Below are 26,914 nucleotides of genomic sequence, written 5' to 3' on the forward strand. Positions count from 1 at the left end.
ATTCACACCGACTTAATGAAATGTAGCAGTGTACATTATAGATAATTCCTTTAAACACGTTTAGGTTACTACTACTATTTATTATTGTGTGACATTTGACGTAAGACAAGTAGTTCAGCTTGTACATTCCACTACATGGACAGTAATTGGTAAAGCATCTGCTCAGTGGGCAGTGGCGGACTGCATAATCGGGCACGTCGGGCAAATGCCCGGTGGCCTGGCCTGGCCTGGCCTGCCAAAAAAAAAAAAAAAAAAAAATTTTTTTTTTTTTTTTTTTTTTTTTTTGCAAGCCAGTCCAGGCCACTCACTGAACAGCAGGCCAGGCGCCGCCTACTGGTTTACTAGTGGTTTTATTACTTTATTCAGGTTTAAAGTGGGTGCATCTCATTGTAAAATTGGACTTGGCCCAAATTGGGCTTCAAACGGCCCAAATTGGGCTTCAAACGGCCCAAATCGGGCTTCAAACAGCCCAAATCTGGCTTTAAACGACCCAAATCTGGCTTCAAACGGCCCAAATTGGGCTTCAAACGCCCCAAATTGAGCTTCAAACGCCCCAAATTTTCCGCCGGCGCCCTTCGGACGCCGGCACACGCGTCGGCCCGTATCGGCCTGGCCTGCTTGGTATCTAATGCCCGGCCTGAATTATGATCCCAGTCCGCCCCTGTCAGTGGGGGAGGTGAAGGTAGTTAGGCAATACATCTGGACTGATTGAACAACAGTGCGTCATGAAAAGCAGATGGGCAGTTTGAGTCGGCGTATAGTAGTCTGACTTGGCCGGTCCCCAGTAGCAGTAGTTTCCATTCCCTCCACACCTTTGGTGCAAGTTCCACACTCAGAGGCCAGTTTTGGCCATAGGCTGATCTGGGTATATACTGTAGATCCAGAGCCACAGACACGCGCCAAATATTTGAGCTTGTACAGTAGATGGCGCTATAGATGGTTGACTCTTCCCTCTGTTTCTCTCGCTCCTGCACGAAGACATCGATGAGTGCCAGCCAGGCAGGTGCCATCAGGACGCCGTGTGTTACAACACTCAGGGTTCCTTCACCTGCCAGTGCAGGCCAGGTTTCCATGGTGACGGCGTCTACTGCTCCTCAGGTGAGTCTACTGCTCCTCAGGTGAGTCTACTGCTCCTCAGGTGAGTCTACTGCTCCTCAGGTGAGTCTACTGCTCCTCAGGTGAGTCTTCTGCTCCTCAGGTGAGTCTTCTGCTCCTCAGGTGAGTCTACTGCTCCTCAGGTGAGTCTACTGCTCCTCAGGTGAGTCTGCTGCTCCTCAGGTGAGTCTTCTGCTCCTCAGGTGAGTCTACTGCTCCTCAGGTGAGTCTACTGCTCCTCAGGTGAGTCTACTGCGTCTACTGCTCCTCAGGTGAGTCTACTGCTCCTCAGGTGAGTCTGCTACAATGCTGCCACTTCTTGACAAGCGAAGCTGGCACAGATGATGCCTATTTCAAAGTGTCCTATTGCCGCCGCCTGTTGTGGCAATAGGTGTTTTTCTTCAGCGGCTAGTTCAGTGCGTTTTGGTCGTAGAGTGATACGACTACATTGGAATCTGTGGATTCTCAGCTTTCATTTGACATATTGTTGGACTCTTACTGTATCAGTAAACTGTTTATTTTACTATTCAGTCTGGTAACTGTCTGATATTGGCGCCAGCTGGAACCTGTCTTTTTAGGGGGATAGCAATAGGAATTTGTCAAGCCTTACAGGGGCTTTGTGTGGCCAAATTGAAAGCAGCAGCAAACATCGAAGTGTCATATAAATAAACGCCTCAGAAAACCCTGGAAATGTGTGTTTGGTCGATCATATCTCTGTTGTTACTGTATCCTCAGCATTGTATCTGATCTCATGGGAAAGCGTATTAATTTCCCTTTGCAATGAGGCCCCATTTATATGGATCGTGCATTTGTGGGATGAGCAGCACAGCTGATTATGTGGGAATGCCCCAAGTGAAATGTGTGTGCCAACGTCAAACATTGTGTTCTCCTGTTGGATATTGAGTCTATTGTTGCTCTGCTACCATCTCCAAACTCTGCGTTGGTCACTCTCTAGCAGAGCTGATCCCACATGTGTTCCGTTGGGTTGAGGTCTGGGCTGTTGGCACAGGCCATTCCATTCCCTCTACTCCCACACATTGTGGATGTACTGTAGTCTGTGAGTCTACTGCTCCTCAGGTGAGTCTGCTGCTCCTCAGGTGAGTCTGCTGCTCCTCAGGTGAGTCTGCTGCTCCTCAGGTGAGTCTTCTGCTCCTCAGGTGAGTCTGCTGCTCCTCAGGTGAGTCTGCTGCTCCTCAGGTGAGTCTGCTGCTCCTCAGGTGAGTCTTCTGCTCCTCAGGTGAGTCTGCTGCTCCTCAGGTGAGTCTGCTGCTCCTCAGGTGAGTCTGCTGCTCCTCAGGTGAGTCTTCTGCTCCTCAGGTGAGTCTACTGCTCCTCAGGTGAGTCTGCTGCTCCTCAGGTGAGTCTGCTGCTCCTCAGGTGAGTCTTCTGCTCCTCAGCTGAGTCTGCTGCTCCTCAGGTGAGTCTTCTGCTCCTCAGGTGAGTCTTCTGCTCCTCAGGTGAGTCTTCTGCTCCTCAGGTGAGTCTGCTGCTCCTCAGGTGAGTCTTCTGCTCCTCAGGTGAGTCTTCTGCTCCTCAGGTGAGTCTTCTGCTCCTCAGGTGAGTCTACTGCTCCTCAGGTGAGTCTTCTGCTCCTCAGGTGAGTACTGTAGTCTGTGATCACCCTGGCTCAGTCTGTGTGGGCGAGCGTTGTCATCTTGGAGGATGTATATCCCAGATTGTGGAGATATGGGATTGCCACTGGCTGCAGAATCTCCTCTCGATATCTTACTGCAGTGGTCTTCAACCGGGTGTCCGTGACCCCTAGGGGGTTTGCAGAGGTACTGCAGGGGGTCCCCTGATTTTTGACAAAGTAGTTTGTCAAAAAAAAAATGTAAATGTATTTTAGACAAATAATAATAATATTGAGTAAACTGCAAGCATTAATAGGCAATAATAAGGTACTTTTGACAAAGATTATTTACAAAGGGAATCTGATGAAGCAATATGCGAAATGTGTTGTTCCCTCCTTCTTGCTTTTTCAACGTAATCTATTAATAAAAAGAAGTGTCAATCCTGATATCCTGGTGTGCACTGGATTGTAAATGTTATTATAGGCCATGCTTAAAATGCAACACATTTTTTTATTGTATGGGAGCCTTGCTCTTTTCTCTATCAACCAAGGGGTCCTTTGCATTGAGATAGCCTTCAAAGGTGACACGGCTTGTTTTGCCAGTGATGGTATGATGCCGCCCCACACTATGATACTGCCCCACCAAAAGCTTGATGCAAAAATCAGCATAGCGTTCTCCACGTCGTCTCCCTACTTTGATCCTGCCATCCAACTTCCACAGACAGAACCTGGATTCATCACTGACGATGACATTCCTACACATGTTCAGGTTCCATTGTCAGTGTTGGCGACACCAGCGCAAACGGGCCTGAGGCTTATGAGCGCGGAGATTGGCTGTGTGCAGTCTGTTCCTTGTCTGATCAGAGAGCCGTCTGCCATAAAGTCCTGCAAGCCTTGCCTGCAAATCTCTGATGTAAGGGTGGGCTGTCTTTTTGGGACGCCCACTTTGTGGTCTCTCATTGGCTTCACCGGTTTCACGAACCTTGGCCTTGAGTTTGGAGATGGTACCAGGGCAACAATAGAGTCAATACCGACAGGAGAACACACTGTTTGACATTGGCAGGGAGAATTCCCACATTTCACTTGGGAATCCGAATGACCCACATAGTCGGCTGTGCTGCTCATCCCACAAATGAACGCGCTTTCCAACGAGATAAGAGGATACAGAAGCTGAGGATACAGTAACAACAGAGATATGATGGACCAAACACAAATTTCCAAATTATTAGCTTATAAATATGATCACAGTATCGTTTCAGGTCTGGGGATGTATAATTTCTTACCACATTTTTTTTTTTTTTTTCCTCTTCAGAGAGAAAAACACAGTGCGAGAGCCACAGGGAGAGTCTCCTGGGTGACACCGTGCCACGGGGGCCCCGCCCCCCCATCGGTGCGTTCATCCCTAGCTGTGACGAGCACGGGGCCTATGAACCCATGCAGTGCCACGGTAGCACTGGACACTGCTGGTGCGTGGACCGAAACGGACAAGAGATCCACGGGACTCGCTCCGGGCCCGGCAGCAGACCGATGTGTGAGTAGTGACTCCCCGTCGAAAGATTCACATGTTTTTAAGTCATGCTCTACCATTCCGTTCAATGATGCAGTGTTCGAGTGAGTTAAAAGGCGGATTATCTATGACCCGTCAGCAAACAAGGAAGGCATTCAGGGAAGCATCCATTTTTGTCCCATAAAAGACACACTATCTTCATAGAAGTATATCAGATTTATACTACTTATTATGACTTATACCAGCCATTCCCAACCTGCGCACCGGTGGTGGGCCGTGAAGGTATTGCAAGTGGGCCGCCAAATCATTCAAAACATAAAAAGGTTATTATTATTATTATGTATGAGAATGCATTTCTTCATTGTTGAATGATACCGTTATTTAATTTGTAATTCATTATTTGTTAATTAGTCTATTGCAGACAGCCCCTCACTTGTAGTTTCTGATTTCTGTGTGGTGCTGATGGACAGCTCTCTTTACCGTAAAAATAAAAAGTGTTCTGAGAGCGCATTATTTGGCCTCCGTGCTGTTTATGGTAGGACGTGGGCCGCGAACATTTCTGAGATTTTCAAGTGGGCCATGAGTCGGAAAAGGTTGGGAACCGCTGACTTATACAATGAATCTACGTTGGTGTAAACTTGCTCTGCAACAACTATACACTGGTATGTCTCAAAACTGACCCCTGTGACTATGGTGATATTGATTTCAACCGTATCGCCCAGCCCCCAGTATACCCTGTTTGTTCTGCTCTCCCTCCTCCCCCCTGCTCCTCTCCCTTCTCTCGCCCCCCTCTCTCTCCCTTCTCCCCCATTCTTTCTCTCTCCCCCCCTCTCTCTAAGATTGTTCAATCATGTTTATTGATAGTGCTTAGCTCGATTATCTAGTCATATTCTCTGCAAAAGCCCTCTGAGACATGCTTGTGAATTAGGGCTATACAAATAAACTTGACTTGACTTGAAATTGAAAAGCGGGGGAAAAGTGAGTTTTATGTACAGTAGGTTTCCCCTCCACTCCATCCCTGATTCTGTTGCTGTTTACTAGGCATTGGCCACGAGGGGCCACGACCAACGGTGGGACCCACCCCCCGGCCTGGTGTCCACCCCCTGCCTCCAGGAACACACCTGATGTTCGCCCAGAGTGGCAGGATAGAGTACATCCCCCTGGAAGGCTATGACATGAAGAAGGACGAGGCCAAGGCTGTGCTCCACCTACCTGTAAGCTTCTCGAGACGCACTGCAGAAACACCCTGTGCAGAGGAATTCCTGTGGCCGCTTTAGTTTAGTTTATTAAAGGATCCCCATTAGAAGGACATGAATGCACCTCTAATCTTCCTGGGGTCCTGGACATAGAAAATACAAACATATAATAAAAAAAATAGACTCAACATAAGATAAAAAGACAATTAGACACACTGATTGTAAACAACACAAACTAATAAGGTCAACAGATATACAACTGAGTGAAAATATGAAATGACGTGTTAACAGATAACTAGAATTAAACACACTAGACAGAGAAAAAAACATGAAATAGACCACTGAACAGATTGACAAAAGCTATTTAGCAAGGTATCGCTTTGTTAGTTTTCTAAAAGTAGTTTTATTGTTAACAGTAGATATGATGTCCTTTGGCAGAGAGTTCCACGTCATGGCTCTTCAAATAATAATCAATGGCCATGGGTTATGAGAGTGGTATACGGTATTTATACCATGGCTGTGAACCAATCAGATTGCTTGATTTGAGAGAGCCGTTTTATAATGATCTATATATAATGGTAATTTTCAGAAAATTGGTTCTTGGAGCTGGGAGTGTAAAGTGACCAGCCGCAGCACCTCTAGTGCTGTATCCATGCCCAGAGGTCATATGTAACTGATCAGCCAAGCTGGATGGTTTGTTATGACTAATTATGCTCCGCAGTAACATTAAGAGACACAGAGACATTTTCTGTACGACCATCAGCCACGACAGCCGTGCATGCATGAGGTTTATACTTGTTCTGTATGAACAACTGAGTGCTAAACGAGCCGCCTTATTTTGAATTGCTTGCTTTGAATCTGAAGCGATCTCATTGTGGTCGTAGATCCTTCATGTGGTTTCAGTTGGCTGAGACTGATCTGAAGTGGTTTCAAAGGGCTTGTGGGATTAGGGTTAGCATTGTTTTTGTATGATCCTTATTTCTGTTGTAAGAATGTAGGGATTCCTGAGTACTGCGGGTTTGGCTGGGAATGTTTTGCTCTAGTTTTGTCTGTTGTTGCCCCACTCTGGCCTAGAAAACATGTTGGCACTTAAAGCCATAACTGGAAATTAAGCACTTTACTCCTCGGAGGAAATGAGTATTTTGTACTGCAGCTGTGAGTTCTTAGGCCATGTTCAGACTAGGGGGCCAAATCTGATTTGTGAACTTTAGTGACCTACTGTATTAATACCTTTATCCAGATTGGTTTTATGAGTCTGGACGCTCCAAGTCTGATTTGTGTCACTTGTCCCAAACCACATATGGAGGTAGTCTCCAATCTGCTTTCGACTGATGTGACTTGAGTGCGGACGCGCAGATCCACCAAATCTGATTTGAACGTCACTCGCAACTCGTCATCAAATGCTGAAAACCGCGTCACCAACGTACGTATTTACTGACGCCAACGTCGTTACCATAGCAAACCCATGCAGATAGGCTGTTTAGGTCTGGACACACAGATCCGACTTGAAAATCAGATTTGTGGCAGTGCGGACACACTCCCAAATCAGATTTGGGAAACCAATCAAGATAATGATGATTAATGACTTTATCAGCAAATCAGATTTGCCTGTAATGTGAACATGGCCTAAGAAGACTATAACACTAAATCATATCTATCTCAAGCACAATGCCAAGCCAAGGCTGTTTGGTATAACGCTATGTGTGATCATTCAGATTATGATGGAGAAAACAATCCGGTCCCTCACAGCCAAGACACTATCTGTGTGATATCTCACTCCACTCCATTCCCTCGCCAATAATTATATTTGGCGGTCTACCTCTGAGATTTCCCCCATCTGCCTCGTGCAGTGGAGGCTTGCGCTTTATAAGAGGCACATGGTGACATTCACACTAATTGCTAACATCAGTGCAGCATCTTTGGAATTACAAACTGCATTTTTCTTGTTAAGGCGATTCCCAAAGCAGCTGGCCTGAGGTTTGCTGGAGTGGCTCACGCACTGTGTGGTTTTAGGGGCGCTCGGTTTGTTTGAATTTATGTCTAGACACTAACGTCGCGGGGAGAAGTCCCATCTGTTGAGCGTTTCTGCCTTGAAGTGTTCTTCTTCTTCGGACAAACTGCACTTCAAAGATTGTTGTTTGCTGACCTTCCCCGCAGGATAAAGTAATCATTGGTGTGGCCTACGACTGTGTGGAGAAAATGGTGTACTGGGCGGAAATAACATCTCCCTCCATCAGCAAGGCCAGCATCCAGGGGGGAGAGCCCATCGCAATCATTAAATCGGGTAGGGTCCCCCGTTCCTTCACACCTTCACATCTGCTGCTCATCTCACTAGCTCACTCGCTTGCATTTTCAGTCATGTTGTAACATCACTGTTTCCATAAAAGGAAAGTAACTACCGTTTGACCTCTCGACAGACCTGGACAGCCCGGAAGGCATTGCCATCGACCACCTGGGCCGAACGATGTTCTGGACAGACTCGGTGAAGGATCGCATTGAGGTGGCCTCTCTGGACGGCTCTCAGCGACGCGTCATTATCGACACGGATCTTGTGAACCCCCGCGCTATCATCACTGACCCGCCCAACGGGTGTGTAATGTGTGATCTGAAACAGTTTAGCTGGTGTGTCATGTGTGCTCTGAAACGGTTTAGGTTTCACACAGGCTGTTTGCTGGAATTAACAGAGTGAGATCCATATGAGTGAACCCTTGAAGCTTCTGTAACTAACTACCAGCGTATCACTTTTAAGGTTCATAGCATATTGTTATCAAAGCAAATTTATAATACGGCTTGTGCTCATCCTCAGTTTTGATTGGGTGAGACACAACAATGACTCATGGCTGCTCTAAAATCTCTCCCAGGCTCTCATGGTTTGTTGCTGAATGTAACAATGAGCTAATCGCACGCCTGCCCCTTCAACAGAAACCTGTACTGGTCTGACTGGAACCGAGAGGCCCCCAAGATCGAGACGTCTTATATGGATGGCTCCAACAGAAGGGTGCTGGTCAAGGACCATCTCGGCCTACCCAATGGCTTGACCTACGACCCCCACAGCTCTCTGCTCTGCTGGGCAGATGCAGGTAGGTTTCATATTGACGACGCACCTATGAGGTGATGTCTACCTTGTAATCAGAACTGGATGTGATCTCTTGCCTGTAGGCACGCACCACATGGAGTGCATGAATCCTGGCCGGGGTGACCGCAGAAAGGTTATGGAGGGGATCCAGTATCCTTTTGGAATTACATCTTATGGGAAGAACATCTACTACACTGACTGGAGGAGGTATGGCTCACCATATTAGTCTTTCGATTAGTAATGTTTTTTATTTTTTTATTTTTTTTGCCTGTGCGATGGGATGTACATAAATGAAAAATGGAATGGGCAAGCAGGACTACTTTTTTTTATTCCAATAAATTAGATCCTAATATTTCATATGGAGGTGTAATCTTTAGATAAAATAGTATTTGTTTAGACTCATTTATAAAACATTTTATGGTAAAAAAAGAAAGAAAAAAGTCTTAATAAATGAGGCCCAAGGGTGTTACAGCAAAGGGGGCAGAATGCAGCCTTTATGTAGGGTCCGCTGTGTAGTGTAGGAATCCAGATCTGTCAAGGTGTTTAGAGGAGGGAGAGGCCGGGTCAAAGGTCAAACAGCTCCTCAGACTTCAACACCACCCTGAAAAGCATTAAGCCTTGATGTTCTCCCAGGCTCTGACACTGTGCAGAATGTGGAGTTCCCTCCCCATGTGACTGATTCAGGCGTTCACCACAGCCTAACAGGGATGGGGGGGAGGGGGAGGAGGGGTCAAGGAGGCTACATAAAAAGTGACAGCTGCTTGCAATTTCTCAGCGTCTTGAGTATGTGTGAGTGACCTGTCCGGGGGCCTCTCTCTGATCTCACTGGGGGGATGCAGCCTGGCTAGAGTAGGTCGGGAGCTGGAGGAGTGGAGGACGGTCGACACTTTGGCAATTTCAGTACAAGAAACTCTCAGCTAGGATTGAGAAGGCTAACCGAACCTCTTCTCACTCCCGATTGTGGAAAAAGCCCGACTTTGAGACAGAACACGGGGGGGCTAGCAGCTCACTATTTCTCAATGTGGGACGGCCCCTAGATTGCTCAACACTGGTGTGGATTGTGTTTACAACAGGGACGCAGTGGTTGCAGTGGACCGCTACTCCGGCAGAGAGACAGACGAGTTCCAGCCGCAGAAACGCACCAAACTGTACGGCATCACGACGGCCTACGCCCAGTGTCCGTCCGGTAAATATGCTCCGCTCGGTGCCTTCCACCTCCTGTCCGTTATGTGTGCTTTCAACATGTTGAAAATATGCCTAACCTTTTATTCACCCCGGGGCCGAGTGAGCGAACACGCTTTGGTCTTTTCATGTCTGCATTCTTCGTGGCATCGCATGACCCTTGCATATTTGGGGGTTACCTCTGAGCCAGGCTTATTACCTGTTCCCGTTCCTCTTTGGTACCAGGTAGCGCAACTGAAGCGCACGACCGTGACCTTAGCGAGGCGGAGAGAGGTCGCCGGTGTAGGAGGGATTTACCAGCTCGTAGTCATCACGAAGGGAAGGGATGATTGAGGTTCACTGTCCGCATAGCAGCAGCAGCAGCCCTCATCCTCCCTCTAGATAAGACTGCATAAAGCCAGGGAATGTGGAGCCGAGGGAAGGGGGCCTCCGACATCTGGACTTTGCTAAACGTGTTTCCCTCAAATCAGAGGTTAACAAACAGAGAAGAGAGAGTCTGTCTGAATTCTGGTGCTGTTTAAAGGGTCCATGTGGAATATTTCTGCTGTTACCGACACACAATATGACTACTAGTAGGCTAAATGTCTTTATAGGTTGTCGGGTGGTATTGAGTGAAACATTGAACAGACACAGCGCGTGCACAGCAGATATTTCTGCATTTCAAAAACACAGACGTGGGCTGACGCTGTTTTTTTTCTGGGAGTGGCCATGGGTGGCCACGCACACACACGAAATCTGATTGGCCACCCCAGGTGCCACCCCAAAATCCTGAGGGTGCTGGTGTTGATATAGAGCTCAACAGTCACATGACTTTCCATGACGTTTCCAGCCTCGGAAGAGAGTTCCCCATTCATTTTCTCCGTAGACATTTCGAAAAATCCTTATATAACGAGTTTTAAGGCTGGAACCAAGCCAACCCGTGACCTACTGAATCGTGAGTGACCATAAAGCATTTCAGTTGGAGCAAAAACAAAAAATACTCAGTGCCCCCCTTGCTTGAGCCTGTACCCCACCTGGGCCACCCCAGGCAAAGCGGCCTGGACACACCACTGTTTTTGTTGTCCCCAACCAAAGAGGGGACTATTGATCGGTCTCTGCAGTCGTGGCGTTGGCGTTCCTGTCGCATTCCTGTCAGCTAGCGACCTGTACGGCTAGCAGCTAGTGATCTGTAAGTAATTGGTCGACAGTTGCATGCGGCAAGTGTCGCGAACAACACAGCGTGCCGTGCCGTGCCGTGTATGGCTGTGCCGCCACGTGTCGCGGCCGACCAATGGTGTCACTTCATCACACTCAGTCAGTCACCCAGCGACATTCGTGTTTATAGGGCGGTCCAGCCCCAAAAATTAGCTAACTCAGTAAAACATTACCGTATAGCGTTCATTGTTGTTGATTCTGAAACAGTCCAATCTGTGCCACCACGCAGATAATGCAAATAATCTGATGATGTTGTTGCCATGACGGCGCTAAACGAGAGGCCATTGACCCTAGACCATAGACCTTTTTAATTTCTCAAAATGCTAGTACTGTAGTATAATTGACTGGATTTAGCCTATTGCTTGAGAGAGCGTTAACGTGTGTTGTTTCTCTCCTTGCAAAGGACAAAACCACTGTGCTGTGAACAATGGGGGCTGCACTCACCTGTGTTTAGCCACGCCCACCGGCCGCTCCTGCAAGTGTCCCTCCAACCCGGTGGGTGTGAGCTGTGTGGAGAAGGACAGCAGGTACTGAAAGCAAGGAGGTGACACCAATGTCCAACGGGCCAATTAGGAGCCACTCAGCGTACTAAACTGTAGCTGTTGAACATGCCACTGAAACCCCAGAGGTGAATTGCTGTGCCTTTTACCCCCCGCTCTCAGTGTTATCTATTCTTTTAAACTACCTTTATGAAATTCACAATGGCCTTTCCGAATTGTAAATATTAACACTTTTATTGTTTCCCGAGTGCACATACACTGAGAAAAAAAAAAGCTCAAGGGATAAATAATTTAATGTGAAATTCATCACAGCAATGCGTTACATCATCTTGTGTCAGTTATGTTACACTGTGGCATGTTTGGATTATCCCATAGGCTATCCCATGTAAGTATTTTAGAGGAATATGACTAAAATGTGTCTGTATAAGCTGTTGGGATGAGTTTACATGCTGGGCAAGGAATGAATAAAAGTTTTTATAACAAGTTTGTGTGATGTGTGAGAGTCTATGGGTGCCCTGTGCACAGCCGTGCTACTAATCCAGTTTTTAAAATGTAAACTGCACAGCTGGGGCTAGAGTGAGCACTCAAGGCTGGCTCCATGGGGTTCCATTGCCGTTTTCCCCCAGTGACGCGGTTTGTTTACCAAACTTCTGCTCGGTCCGCAAGGCACTCTGGGTATTATGGTGGCATGGTTAGATTTAGTAGCTCCCACAGGTGGTAATCAGTACAGGTCATGTGACAAGAATAATGTCTATCCACTACCCCATTTACACCTGACATTAAAATGTGATCTCTATCTGGATACGTTATCTGGATAAGGAAAAACATGTTAATGCAAGGTGGAAGCATGTCGTGATCAGAATGTGATCAGATCTGCCTGACCACATCTAGCCTGGAAGTAGTCTGGCTCACATTGAGTTCCGATCAAATGCAACCTCTATCTAGATAACAGCCGGATACAGGTCGCATTTAAAAACCAGGTGTAAATAGGGTGTACAGAATCACATCAGTTTTCACATTACATACACAATTTGACAAGTCAAACGCACGAGTTACAATAACAAGTTTAACAATATCAATTATCATCATAGTAAAACTGACAAATATCAAAATTGTAAAAATAGAAAATAGTAGAAAATCTATGGTGTCACATCTCTCCCTATTCAAGGAGTCACCTGCAGATACAAAGAGGTAGGCTACAATGAAGTATTTCATTCAGACCATTAGGCCAGCATGCTTCCCCTGTAAGTAGTTGGTTAATGTTGCCTCCTCTTGGGTTGGACACATTGGTTGGGCAAGACGTGTGTGATGTGTCTTTGCTGTAGTAATAGCGCCATCGTGTGTTTATTATGATGTATTACAAATATAGATTTGACACTGTTTTGCGCTAGATGTCGCCATTGGATTACTTTGCGCTGCATATTGCACCACCATGCTGCTTCAGTGTCTGGTGTTGTTGTTACCATAAGAACACCGGCGGGGCTGCAAAACTCGCCATAACACCGGCCTATAACAAGCATTGGAGAAGCGAGGTTTGGTTTGTTCTCATGCATCAAACCAAAAGGATTGCTTATCTGTTTTGTTGATGTAGCCTACTATCAAAATGACAGCCACTTTTTCTTTTAGAAACACGCCCACAAAGGGAGACACTGCTGACGTCAAACGTTACGTCAATGGTGCATTGAGGTGCTCCATAAAAGAGGGTGCTCTTTATAAACTCGATAAATGGTAAACTAGGCTAGCCTGCATAAAATGATTTCTCTATTTGTGTTTAAGTAGGCCTATCACACAAGCACAAATCCCTTTTCACACCTATTGGTAAAATCGCAATAATAATAATAATACACTACAACTTTTAAAATCGCCCCCCCCCATAAAAAAAGTCAAACTACATTATTACACTGGGGAACTGGTACCATTTTGTGTTTGCCTCTGTGAAATTCCACTTAAAAACACACAAGACTAGAGGTCAACTCTAACTTCTTCTGTGACTTATTTGAAGTCGGAGTTTAGTTTTAAGTTGTAGATAGTGTGTGGCATGGAATATTGTGAAATCTTGATTCCAAAATTGAGAAAGACAGATCAACAAAAACAAAACATAAAACATAGTTTTTAAACGGTGGTTCCAACAAAATAAGGAATATTTACTTAGCCCATGAGAGAAGTGATCATAAATGACTCTACTACTCAGATGTTTCACTCTGCAGTCCCCATTGTTTCTGTCTCCCCATATTGGCATTTCTGTAGCCTAGGCCTAGAGCCTATCAAAGCAGTATAAAAACTGCTCAGATGGAAGGCTGTGATAGACTTTAAATCGGGTTATTCACGTGAAAAGGTCTGTAAACCCCGTTTACCAGGATCCCATGAACGTCCCACCATTTCCCGAACGAAATTGTTTGATTGATTGGGGAATTAGCTCTGCTATCCAATTGGAAACCAGACAGGAGTCTGTAGGCGTGTCACCAACTGTGAGCGCTTGCTGGGCTCAATGTGTTGTTTAAACCCTCAACACTGTCTGTAAGAGCCTCACTCTCTTCACCAAGTTATCCAGTTGGGCTAGATCTGTTGACTGGCTCCTCTTCTGTTTTAACCAACGAGAATCCTGATATCTTTTATTTACAGAATTTGCTCAACATCGGCCTACTTGTCATTGTACAGTACACTGCATTGGCTCATTTGCAGACAGTCAATCTATCAAAATGCAATATTTTTCCAGAAACATACAAAGCTTTATTGGAAATCTTCATTCTTCTTTAGGGCAAATAATGGGGCAAAAATGGTTAGAAGTCCTTATTCGTGGGGGCGTTCAGGTCTCACTGAAGAGGCTGATGTCAGTTGGTTATAAACTGTCCCTGTGATGAGAGGTTCTGGTACTGCCCAGACAACAGTCTTCTGCCAATTGGGGGAGAGCCTTATAGTTTATTACCTGAGTGGGAGAGGTTGGCAGCTGGCCATGATTTTCCGAGTCAGCTTCAGCGTCCTGCTGGCAGTGTGCAGGTCTTGAAGGGATGGCAGGCTGCATCCGACCACCTTTTCTCTGACTTGAAGTAGCCTAGGTCGTTTTAGCGGGAAGTTAAGGGGTGGTATTGTGATCGATCGTCTTCCAGTCAACGCCGAGGGCTGAAACACACGCACTGCGCTGCGCACTCACTGCCTGTCTGCCACTGGACGCTGGCTAACATTAGCTGGCTTGAATAAATTGGAAACGCATTTGGCGCAGGTATGTAAGAAATGCAATTTCTCCATAGTCGGAATTGGATTATGTGCGATATTAGGTGATGCTACTTATTAGCAGCGGCTTCCCGCTAACATTACCTTAACAATTTCAGTTTGACAGCTGCCAACCACTGCCACCACACAACGTTACGATGCCAATGCAATGGCTAGTTTGCAGCTAACGTAGCGTTTGAACAGGCACGATATAACGCTAAAAAAATTGTTTATTAAAACAGGTTATTCAGTTCATCATGTATTTCGTGGATAATATGACAGTTTGTATGAATGTTATGGTCAACATCATTAGCATGCAACTTGTTCTCATGACCAGTGTAAAGCCAGCCACAATAGAAACCAGACTTTCCGGTCAGCAGTGCTGACTTAAAACAGCACTTAAAAGCCCCCAAGAAAAAAACGAAACTATCGCAACGTTTTCTGTGCAGTACATAGCTAGTGTTTAGAATGCAATTAAAACACAATACGTAAAAACGTGAGACCAAATTTATATATATATATATTTTATCTTGAATACAATGGAGGGGAACCTTGTTTGTTTTATGAACATGACAGATGTTCCTGTGTGGCTCAGTTATATAACCGTATTAACAACACCAGCGTCATTTCCAGTGACCATACCAACAACAATGTATGCGTAAAGTGTGTGTGTGTGTGTGTGTGTGTGTGTGTGTGTGTGTGTGTGTGTGTGTGTGTGTGTGTGTGTGTGTGTGTGTGTGTGTGTGTGTGTGTGTGTGTGTGTGTGTGTGTGTGTGTGTGTGTGTGTGTGTGTGTGTGACGCTGATACAGCTTCAATTCATACACCTTTATTTTGATACAGCTTCAATTCATACACCTTTATTTCGAAAGTGACATTCCAAACCGGAAGTGGAAGTACAGCAACCTACTGATAACTTGATGCAGGTCTTGCCAGCCGTACGCTAGCTGAACTAGCTACGAAGTCCATAGTCTTGTTTTGTTTCTGGTTTGCTAACGCAGAGGCTTGTTTTGGACCCAGAAGTTCTGGGTTCAAGTGCTCTGTGTTCAACTCGGACCCGTCAGTGTTCAACTCGGACCTGTCAGTAGTATCGCTGAGTGAGTGCGTAGAGAAAGAGATGATTTAACAGCCCATGCTATTTTGCTAACCATTGACATTTTGTATATTTTCTGTAGAAGCCCAACTCAAGTGGCAGACCATGCAGCGCTGTGAGACATCTGCTATGAATGACTGGAGAACATTTTAGTTTTCGTTTTTGTTCTGTGCTTTCCTGGCCGCTTGGAGGACTACGGGGGGATACCACTGGTGGAAGGAGAAATCACTCGATCCTGACTTGTCTTGTGCCTGAGGTGTATGCACGACATGGCCAGTCTACACAAGGCGGACCTGTCATTTGCCTGGGAAAAGTACATGGACTGTAGACTGCAGGGAGCAGATCTACAGGTAGGTGCTGTTTGCTGTTTACACACACACACGCACGCACGCACACACACACACACACACACACACACACACACACACACACACACACACACACACACACACACACACACACTCACTCACTCACTCACTCACTCACTCACACACACACACACACACACACACACACACACACACACACACACACACACACACACACACACACTCACTCACTCACTCACTCACTCACTCACTCAGGCAGGAGCTTCAGGCTTTTGTGTCTTGTTGTTGTGATGGGTTATACTTTCAGGTTAAAAAACGACATGGTGTCTGCAAAAAGGGTCTTAATTAAAAAGCGTTTTAACATTTAACTTGATGCAACTTTCCGACACCCAGGACCAGTGATGCTATACTCGGTACAATGCAGTTAATTATTTCTCATCGTGGAATAAACATTAGAATAAATAGCAATGTGAGTTTGTTTTGTTTCAGTGTTTAACACCATTGTGTGTTACCATTACTTTACGTGATGCTTAATGTGTGCATGTTTAAACATAATTGTTGTGAACAAAGAGAACATCACCTAACAGCAGCACAACTTTGCTGCTGTAAATAAATAAGAAATGTAATAAATAAGCAATGCTTAAAGTTCGGCCGGACCGTTTCGCCCTATTGTTTAAGTCGCTGTCCTGGTCATGTCTTAGCGGTGTTATTTAACCACTGAGATAGACGAGGCTATCGCAAAACACTCTGAAGGGGACAGGATGCTTTACACAGTATACTGTAACGTACACAGTCATGAGAATCCTCTGTTGTTTTATCCTATGTTTCTTTCATAGATAAACAGCATGGGATATGTAGAATTTAGAAAGCAGCAATAACTAGCCTATACCTGTTTGTGTGTCCTAGTTAATCTAACTCGAGTTCCCAAACTTTTTCAAATCAAGTATTTGTATGTCCTAGTTAATCTAGCTCAAGAGTTCCCAAACTTTTTCAAATCAACTATCTATATTAAGGAGATCTTATAGACCACAGATGCCCATACGACTTTCTCCTCAGGAACCCATCTGATGAGACATGAGTTGGATCAGGATTATATAATCATCTATATACTGTGGGCGGGGAGATAACCACAGCGGCGGGAGAGTGAGACCTCTGATCAAATTCAGATTCTTATATATCATATATTTTATGATATACAGTGAAGGATGAAGAGTGAAATGATAGTGGAAGTAAAGTCTTCCTCTATCTGCTGGGGGGACCTTCTCCAGGACCTGCAGTGGTCCTCGAACCACTCACTCACTCACTCACCCACTTTGCATCAACCCACTGATTTAACGGATAAACCAGCACAGGCAGGCAGGCAGGACTCGGAGTGAGTGAAAGCACAGGGGATGATGAGGCAGGTGTCAACCACAGATTGCACATTATATGAGTAGATTGAGTGGAGTGTGTGTGGGTGTGTTGTCGTCAGTTGATCACAGCTGCCTCTGGGTGGATGTAATCTGTCTGCAGCAGCAGCAGCAGCAGCAGCACTCTCTCTATCCCCCCTCCTGCTGTTGGAGAGCTAACAGCAGTCTGATCACGAGACTCAGATTAGGATCTCTCTGCAGATCTGGCCTCCACACTCGCACACAACAAAACCACCCATTTTAGCCTGTTCTGATAGTGAAACATCCCGCATGCTTACTGTATTATTAAGCTTAGGTTATTATTTGTGTTTGTGAGTCATCCTTTTAAGTAAAGGCTCGTTCTATTTCAAGCTAATGGATCGAGTGTGAAAGCCCCGAGGTTTCCCTCGTGAATAATGGCTCCTATTAGTCGTCGTCATGTGTGTGGTTGTTGCGTGTCATTGCTTTGTGAATCCTGTTGGCGAGCTGTAGGACATTTTGGCGCCGGCATGTTCTCAGTCGCCCCACAGTAAACGCTGATGCTTGTACTGCACAAAGCCTTTCAATGAATGGTGACTTTTTGTGACCTTTTGTGTAGAGTAGTCCTCCTTCAGGACAGGAGGGCTATATTTGTTCGCATGTCATCTTAAAGTTTCGCTCTGTGTGTGTATGTGAAAAGGGGAAGAGTGGCCGTGCACGGCTGTGCACTCTCTGTCTTGCGGAGGATACCCTCGTAGCCTGATGAGGATGCACAGTGACAAGCTGTGGCACTCAACATGGATAACTGTGAGTGTTTGCTGTCGGCAGGTGATATTTTCTGCCCATCCCATCACTGTCTGCAGCCTTTCTGACACGAGTGTCTACCTCTCTGTCGTCTTACCCAGAGGCCTGTCTGCCAGTCATTGCAGGCAGTATACAGATAATGGGCAAGCAGGGGACATAATGATGAGGGAGACTGACTGTCCCGAGCTCGACTGAAATACCCGTGTTTGAGCCCCGGTGACAGCAAAGCATCCGCCGGCGGCTGCAGTGAGCAAAACACTGACTGAATCTGTACCAGCAAAAAGTAGACAGGGACACGCACATCCTAACTAGGTCACACTGGGCCTGGGTGCTGGATCACAAGGTTACTTAACAGTGAAAAAAGAATGACCCGCACAGCAAAACGAGCTCCCGTTAGGTTTTTTTATAAAAAATAAAAAAAAACTCTCGTAACGGACAAGCCCGTCTTTTATTGTCACACGAACACCACAATGCATGCATGCGGCCGCAACACACTCATGCTGACGGTGGCCGGTGAAAAGTGTCCTCTGCATTTAACCCATCCAGGCTTGTCCTTTCCTCCGAGGGGCAGGCCAGGAGCAGTGGTCGCTTTCTCGTACAGCGCCCGGGGACCAACTTCGGATGTTGTCGTCACTGGTCGGATGACGATGACGATCTGATCTTCTGCATGTTTTTAGTGGGGGGGTTATATACGGAGGAACCCCCTGGGGGGGTACGGGGAGAACATGCAAACTCCACACAGAGAGAAGTGTCCCAGGCGAGAATCAAACTCAGGACCTTCTAACTGTGAGGCGACAGCGCTACCGACTGCGCCACCGTACCCGTACCCTGTATTTGGCATACAGCGTGACGTTTCGGGCCACACCGGCCCTTCCAGCGTCTTGAGGAAGGGGCCAGAAACGTCACGCTGTATGCAAAATAAAAAAACCTAACGGGAGCTCGTTTTGGTGTGCGGATCATTATTTTTTCACTGAATCTGTACCAGCTCCAGCCTCCAGGAGTGCTGTTCTGTTCTGGAGCTCAGCCTGTGAGTGATCTGACTTTAATCAGTAAAGTGATCAATAAAGTTACCACAGGGGGAGAGAAAAAAACAACGTAAAATAAGCGAGTGGCGAGCCAACCGCTGTGCTGCAAGTCTCTCTCTTTCTGTGTCTCCGACGTCATCGTCTCTGTTTTGCATCCTTGTCTCTCTCTTTCTCTCTGCTTTTCATTTGCATTTAACATCTTGCTGTCAGTTTGATGACACTGTGCCCGAGGTGTAACTGCCCAGGCCTGTCAGAGGAGCTGGGATGTCCCCGGTGGCGCAGTGGGCCGAGATGATGCACGGCCCGGGTTTAAACCTGCCCCATGATGACCTTTGACCTTAGTCTTCCTCTTCCCCATTGTTCCTCTCATGCTCCGCTCCACAGATGCTTTTCGTGGGAGAAAGCAGACATACTATAAAAACATATTTCCAAAAGAGCTGGGTAACGTTGGTGCCCAAAGTGATAATGTGATGGATCAAACTGGTTAAGTGGGCCTGACTTTAATTCACACTCGGCACACCCATCCTGTACTTCCTATGCATTCACTGTATACTAGGTCTGCACGATATGAGGAAAATCTGCGATGTGCGATAACATTGTTCAATATAGCGATGATGATACGACTTGCGATAAATAAACAGATATTAAAGTATGCATATTAGCTATACAGTTCCTATGTCTTTCTGCTTTAATAATGCTAACATAGATCCCAAACATAGCCTATGCCCACTGAATAAAGAAATGAAATCACACTGACTCTAGCTGAAACTACACACAGCGTGTTTGGGCTTTGGCAGAGGGGCGGAGCGCACTGTTGCAAGGGAAAGGTGTACGCTGGATTTACAACACAAGACAAAATGATCAGATGCTGAGTGGGAATGCATGACGCATGTAAATAAAACCACTTTTGTTGTTCATTGCGTTTCAGGCAGTCTTTGCGATGTGTTTATTGCGCATGTTCATATTGCGATGACGATGAAAATACGATTAATTGTGCAGCCCTACTGTACACTAAGGTTCCTTATATAACAGCAGTCACTAATTGGAATTGGGCATTTAGTGGCATTAGCATTTTAGCATTTTGTAGCATTTATTGTAAACCAGTGGTAGCTTTAGTAAGATGGACTTGTATTAAGCCATTGTTTTAATTGAAACCTGCAGGATTAGCCTAATTTGTTGGAGAGTAAATGTGGGCTGGCTTGTCTGAAAGAAACAGTGGGCGCACATCCGTTTGGGGCGACCATCTCTCTGGCCTTTCATCATTGCAAAGTCAGTGTAGCTGAATGGGTACCTGGCCAAAAGCCAAGCCAAAGGCCATGTTTTGTGGCCTGCTGTTCATTTTGAAAATGAAGAAAGAGGATGTTTCAAAAGAAAATACCCAAGTGAAGTGCTTAGCATTTGGGACACTTCATTTTGCTCGTGTCGAAGGGATGCATCTCTGCTGCTGGTTAACTGTTGTTTCATTTTACTTTTTACTTTTATATCTTTATATAAAAAGATGACCCTCCAACTGAAATCACTTGTCCCTGCTGAGAGATTGGACTCACCTTGTAAGTAGCATTCTGTAGCTGGTCGAACGTCACTCATGTTTTGAACTCCTTTTTTAGTGACGGGCTACAAATTAAATATTCATTCGTTGTCTTTATTGCCTTAAACTTGCATGCAGCCTCGGAGAAGCAGAATGAGTTTGGTGCTTATACAATATTAGACATTTATTCCACTCGCATCTCTGGCTATTAGCTTTCTAAGCTCCTTTTTCAGTTCTGTGCCATATGGCCCATTTCCACTGCTGGTATTGGCCCGGCTCCGCCCGGCTCCACTTGCTTTTTTGTAGCTTTCCACCGGTCAGAAACCTGGTTCAACCCGGGTTGAGTCATGCTGTTTCTAGTACCAACTCTGGCCGGGTTCCAGCCAGGGCTGTGTGGACCCGACCCGGTACATTACGGTGACGTGAAAACACTGCAGACGACTGATTGGTCAGGCAGAATCGTGTTTAATGTGTCTCTGGATAGTGTCGATGCTGCATACCAGTTTAGTGGCACTTACCTCTTGTGTGTAACGTTGTTTCCCAAACGCTTCTGTTATTTCCAGCAGTCTTTTGTCTTGCTGCCTTCAGCTCTGGTGAAATAAAATCGATCTTGCTCAGCCTTAACATGACTGGGGTTGATCTGTGAGCAGGAGTAGCCCCTTTAACAAAGAATTGATTATGTTAAGGAAAAATTTAAATCACGCATAAAATGTGCAAAGAATAACACATTTTATTGCAGATTTTTCAGCCTGCTTGAGCGTCTTATGCAGCTCTGGTCAGTGAGGAACTGCCATCATATCGGTAGTGGACAACATGACTGGCCGATAGTTGATATTTAATAAAAGGACAATAATGTCTGGATTTGGTATTCACTGCTTGAGGAGTTTTGCCTCATACTGAAAATGCTCTAAGTCAAGATAATTTTTGAGATTTCTGAGCCGACAGTACATGTTCACATTCTTGGTGATGCTGTCAAGTGGTTGGGTTAGTTAGCTCCTCTTTCTCATTTTTCAAATTATTTCTCACAAACAAATGATGATGCACCTACGTTGTATTATTAGGTGCATTATGTTGTGAGTGAAACTCCATAAAAACCATCCAGTCAGGCTCTTGTCTTGTGAAGATCACACTTTTCTAACTGTCATATTTTATTCACGTGTTATATTCTACTTTATTAGCCACGTTCAGTCATGAACTCTGGACTGTGTTTGTGGTTGAATCGGGGGGTCTGGACATTCCCCCGGAGTGACCCTTTCATACAAGAGGCGTGGTTGTTTTTCACACATGAGGAACTCCTCGGGAACTGTTCAGGCTCGCTTTGCTGAGTTGACCACAGGATGTGTTTCACAGATCTGCATTTACTGTTTACTCCTCGGTTTCACCCGCTGGGTTTCACCCTCCTCCTCCTACTCACTGCGCCGTTAGTTCCAAACCATTGACTTGATCAGATGTCTGAATAATTCATCTCTCTACTTCTTCTAGGATGAGTCAGACTCCCAAACTCTGTTCCGTCTCTCGGGCTCTTTCCTACGCAGCGGCATGTCTCCCTCAAAAAACCCAGACTCTCCGGTCCATTATGGGAGAGTGACTGAGGACAGGACAGTGACTCAGGACAGGACAGGCTGATTTCATTGATTTCATTGATTCATTGATTTCCACCAAAAGCAACAAAAAAAAAAGCTAACTTCCTTAATCGCCATCCCCAGGCAATGAAAACAGCGGAAAGACGAGAGTCACACATTTTAATTTCCTGCATAATTAACAACTATGCTCCAGTAAACAGCCCCGCTGTTTGGCGTGTAGCGGTGTGAGCCTTACGCTAGCAAATACGCGGCAGACATGTTGCCGACGTGTGTCGTAATGAGAGAGAGAGAGAGAGAGAGAGGGAGGAAAAGGTGAAACTGCTCTGCCCCTCTCTGCCTCTCAGAGTCAGTGGGAATGTGGAACGTTAGGGGCTCCTCATGATTCTCATCATCACCACCCCTCCCAAATGTCAAATTGGATCAGCCGGTTTACCTCGAACCGGAAAAAACCTTACACAACCCCCGTGTCGTCCTCCCTCACGAGGACAGGATCACGTCGTTTTTCACTGCCTCTCTTGAGTTGCATTCTGCTGCCTGATTATCAGAGAGAGCTGGAGAGGGAAGTCTGCAGGAACGAACGGTGGGTGACTCAGCCCGTCAGACTCATGACTACAGGCCTCGCATGATCAGTGCGTTTTTGATAAACACCGTGTTAAAGAGAGCCAGCCGCTCTGAGCCAATCCACAAAGCTTCACTTTGCTTCTCAGCGTTGTTCACACACATGCACTCCTCTCACAGTATGAATGAGAAGATCATGTCCGATATACTTCAAATATACAAGCAAAAACTGAAAAACCCTCCCTTCAGTCGAGGTGTGTATGACTCAAGGACGGTTTCTCTGTGCCGCCGAAGTGTCCTTTAGCAACGGTCTGAATCCCCACCAGCCTCAGGTTCGCCTTGAACTCTGAACTCTGAAGGGGGCAAGCCAAAAGAGAATTCCCCTACAATGCACAGGGAATTTAAAGAATTTTAGTAGTGGCTTTTTTTTTGTTGGTGAAATATCAAAGCATGTCTTTGTGCCTTATCATCAGACTTAAAAATGTTAAATCATGTAAGCAGGTTATAGGGTTAGGGTTTCCCCCAGGCAGCCCGTGACCGCACACAACATTGTAATATTGTAGTGTAGAAGCAGGAGGAAGATCTTGTTTGTTACTCACATTAACAAAATGGTGCATGATAAAGCCTACAGATAAAAAAAGGCAGCGATGTCCACACGACCAAATGAATGACATGTTTATTATAACGCACAGCAGCAGACAAAGGAACAGATGCCTTCAGCAGTAGGCCTTTATCACGAATAAACATTTGTCATTCATTTGATTTCACTCCTTTTTTTAATCTCCATGCACACGAGTTTGGATCCCGAAGGGCATCGAGAAGAGCTTTGAGTTGATCGAGCAACTTCTGATAAAGCCTAGCCTAAAGTCTAAGATCGAAATGAAGTGGGAGTCTTTAAAGTCTTCAGCCTATAAAATGTGTAGCAGTATCTCTTGTTAGGCCCAGAGCAATTGAGAGAGAGAGTGGCGTCAGTGGAGGACCAAAATGTGTGACTCATTAGCCAATGAACAGCCAGGAAGGGGTCTCGCGCTACTTTTGAATGCTAAAATAAAGCTGATAATGTAGAATTTGATAAAAAATAAATAAATCAAAGTACATTACAAATTGTCCATTTTGCTGCAACTCGACAGTGCTGCTTAATCCAGGACCTTACTTCCTGGAACTCTTGAGAGTAAAAAACTGGTCCATTGGAGTGAATGGAGTTGTCGCGACTCTTCTATATACACTGCTCTGGTTAGTTCCATCTACATCTTCCAATGATCATCATCATCATATGTGTGATCTGGGAATGTAGAATTCATACTAATCAAACGTAATATCCATACATCGGATAAGCGACAACGCACAAAGTTTCTTGTTTACCGGCATATGCTTTACTCACAGGTGTGTGTGAATTGACAGGATATGAAGCGTCTGCAATATAAGGTTAGTTTCTAAAGAAAGGAATGCATATGTAAGGGATAATGTATAGTGAGCCGGTGATTACTGGGGAAATAATGACCGACAGGTGAATGATTGAGCCCGACGCGCAGCGGAGGGCTTAATGATTCACCTGAAGGTCATTATTTCCCAGTAATCACCGCCTCACTATACATTATCCCGCTTAGAACACGGCCTACAACTAAATCATTCAATAATCTGACAAAAATAATTATTCAAATAGATTTTTTAATAGCGTTTTCAACGACAAAGCGGTTTCATTCGTAATTGGCACACAAGACACCACAGCTGCAACTGGTTGGCCTAATTAGTTCTGCGTCTCCGTCTGCTGACAAAAGGCTCTTATCAACTGATTAATCCAGGTGTGCCTAATCATTGTCGTGAGTGTTGACACAGCTGGATTAATCAGTATAACCAGCAGCAGAGCAGCGGTCGGTTGTCGAGAAATAATGACCGGTGAATATTGTTGATTGACCAATCAGAATCGAGTATTCGAGAGAGCCGTGTTCTAAAGGGGAAAGAAACACCGCATCTATTTTCTAAATGGCGAATTCGGTAGCATCAGTAGCAGTAGCGAGTTGGCTCTGTCCCACCTGCACGGCACGTACATGTCTAACTGACAAGACGAGGGAGCAAATAACGAAGTTCATTAGTTTAGAGGCGAAGGTCAAAGCTTTGTTTTTGGTTACAGAGTGACATCTCTTGGGTCATTGTGGAGTCTTGATTAGCCTGCCAACCTGTATTCATCAGTATCAGCAGCATCAAGTCACTCTGAGCTGATGGCTACTTTGTGCTGAGTCCATGGTGCTATTAGATTAGCGCTTCAGAGACGGAAAGAAACACATTGTTGTTGCTATTGCTGGGAAATGTAGCCATTAAGTTACAGGGAGTGTGTTCAGTGCACAGCCAGTCAGTCACATGGAACCTGACGAGAGAAGGTCAGGGCCAGTTGCACAAAGCACCTTGATTTCCCTTCGAGTCCGAGTTAAGGTGTCCATAAAATAGAATCGGCTGCACAAAACATCATTAAATCTTCTCCATAAGGTTAAACATTTGAAGGAAAAACATAAGCACAAGATTTAAGGGTGTTTTGTGCAGCCGGTTCTATTTTATGGACACCTTAACTCTGACTCTAAGGTCAGACACTTGAGTGCAAGAGGCTCCTACTGTGTGTGGTCCCACGGCCGGTTATAACTTATTTGTCAAACTGGTCATGGTTTTGGCAACCTTGAAGACTTGTGATGTTCTGCCAGTCACTTCCCCTCTTTATCTCTGCTACCATCTGACGTCCTGCCCATTTCTCTCACCATGATGTTCTTGTCAGCTGTCATGTTTTACGCCTGTCCTCTCCTGTCTGTCTCTCATCCATGCATTTCTTTTTCTCTCCCTCTTCCTGTCTCCTGTGTCCTGTGTGTGTGTGTGATGTTGTCCGGCCCCCCTGGTGCGCAGCGACACCCTCCCTCCCCAGGTGAGCTAACTCACTGCTGCCCCCTGGGGTTGGGGTGGGGGGGGGGGTTGTTTCCTCAGCTGTGGAAGCCCCACCCTTTCTGCCCCCTCTCTCCTCCTGCCCACTGACCCTGGTGAGTGTGGTCACCTCTGCACCTTAACCACCATTAATTAAAATCTGCCACCACTTTAGGACACTTGAAATGTGAATAGCACTTTTTAGCCGGTGACAGAACCAATGTGATCCTCCAGTCCAGTCCTTTATATTACATTTTTTGCACAGTAAATTGGATTTGATTGATGCCGGCTAAATGCAGAAAGTTCGGAATGAAGACGTCTTTTATTGACATTTGTTGCGGTATAAAATGATGAAACCTAAATAAACTAACTTGACGGTTGTGACACAGGAAGGAAGTTGGCTCACCACGCAACCGTACAACCGAGCTGAGAGAATAAACGCTCTGTGGCATTTAACAGTGTGAGGGGTGACTAAGCTGCAGCCACCTGATAAACTGATGTGAGACGTTCCCACTTGCTCTGGAAATAATCTGAATTTAAACACTTGTGTTCTCGATGTGGATATCCCCTGTAGTGAGAAAATCAATGGAAAAGAGTAGATAGTGCTGGAAAATCAGACGTTTACAGATATGCTGTAAAATAAATCCTTCCTCACACACCTTTAGCCGCAGGGATACTCAACTTGCTTTGCCCGGGGGGGCACTTTTGTAAAATGATAGGAGGCCAGGGGCCAGTTAATAAACAAACATTCATATATTTCTTTTCTGTAGCGGATTGTAGGTCAGCCGGAGTTTAGTATGACAATTTTGTGCAAACAGGATGGTTAGTTAGGTTAAGTTAAGTTAGTTAGGTTAAGTTAGTTAAGTACATATAAGTTCCTGGGCGCCGAGCAGACGGCGGTATTTGACAATTTAGCTGGAGCTCAGTCAAACTTTATTTCACGTTAGTTCTCATTGTGAATTATGAAATTGTTGGGGGGGCCACTCTGCACCCTATCGCGGGCCGCATCTGGCCCCCGGGCCACAAGTTGAGTATCACTGCGGCTTAGCGTAACATAAAAATGATAATTGTAGCGTTTATTTATTTAGTTGACCACAAATGAACATTAAATGATACTGCCCGTAAACAACTTCCACAAGCAAAAATAATCCATCACACTAAACATGAAGCCTTAATTCATTTTGTTTCATCAAAC

At 45.5% G+C, this 26,914-nt stretch overlaps 2 protein-coding genes across 3 annotated transcripts in view; both read left to right on the forward strand.

Annotated features, from left to right (window-relative positions):
* The window catches only part of nid1a (nidogen 1a), a 21,890-nt gene extending 10,238 nt beyond the window's left edge, over positions 1-11,652 (forward strand). For both annotated transcript variants that reach the window (XM_083658136.1, XM_083658137.1), the window contains exons 12-20: positions 979-1,098; positions 3,978-4,196; positions 5,214-5,386; positions 7,526-7,652; positions 7,786-7,957; positions 8,291-8,448; positions 8,528-8,651; positions 9,518-9,630; positions 11,224-11,652. In XM_083658136.1, the coding sequence (XP_083514262.1) occupies positions 979-1,098; positions 3,978-4,196; positions 5,214-5,386; positions 7,526-7,652; positions 7,786-7,957; positions 8,291-8,448; positions 8,528-8,651; positions 9,518-9,630; positions 11,224-11,354 (1,337 nt within the window). In that variant the 3' untranslated portion in view covers positions 11,355-11,652. The remainder of the gene's footprint in view (positions 1-978; positions 1,099-3,977; positions 4,197-5,213; positions 5,387-7,525; positions 7,653-7,785; positions 7,958-8,290; positions 8,449-8,527; positions 8,652-9,517; positions 9,631-11,223) is intronic.
* Positions 11,653-15,890: 4,238 nt separating this feature from the next.
* The window catches only part of lyst (lysosomal trafficking regulator), a gene marked incomplete at its 5' end in the record, with an annotated part of 75,467 nt that continues 64,443 nt past the window's right edge, over positions 15,891-26,914 (forward strand). The window contains one exon of the mRNA XM_083658634.1: positions 15,891-15,971. Within this exon, the coding sequence (XP_083514760.1) occupies positions 15,891-15,971 (81 nt within the window). The remainder of the gene's footprint in view (positions 15,972-26,914) is intronic.

This window comes from Poromitra crassiceps (genome assembly GCF_964638095.1).
Source record: "Poromitra crassiceps genome assembly, chromosome: 22".
Classification (NCBI taxonomy): domain Eukaryota; kingdom Metazoa; phylum Chordata; class Actinopteri; order Beryciformes; family Melamphaidae; genus Poromitra; species Poromitra crassiceps.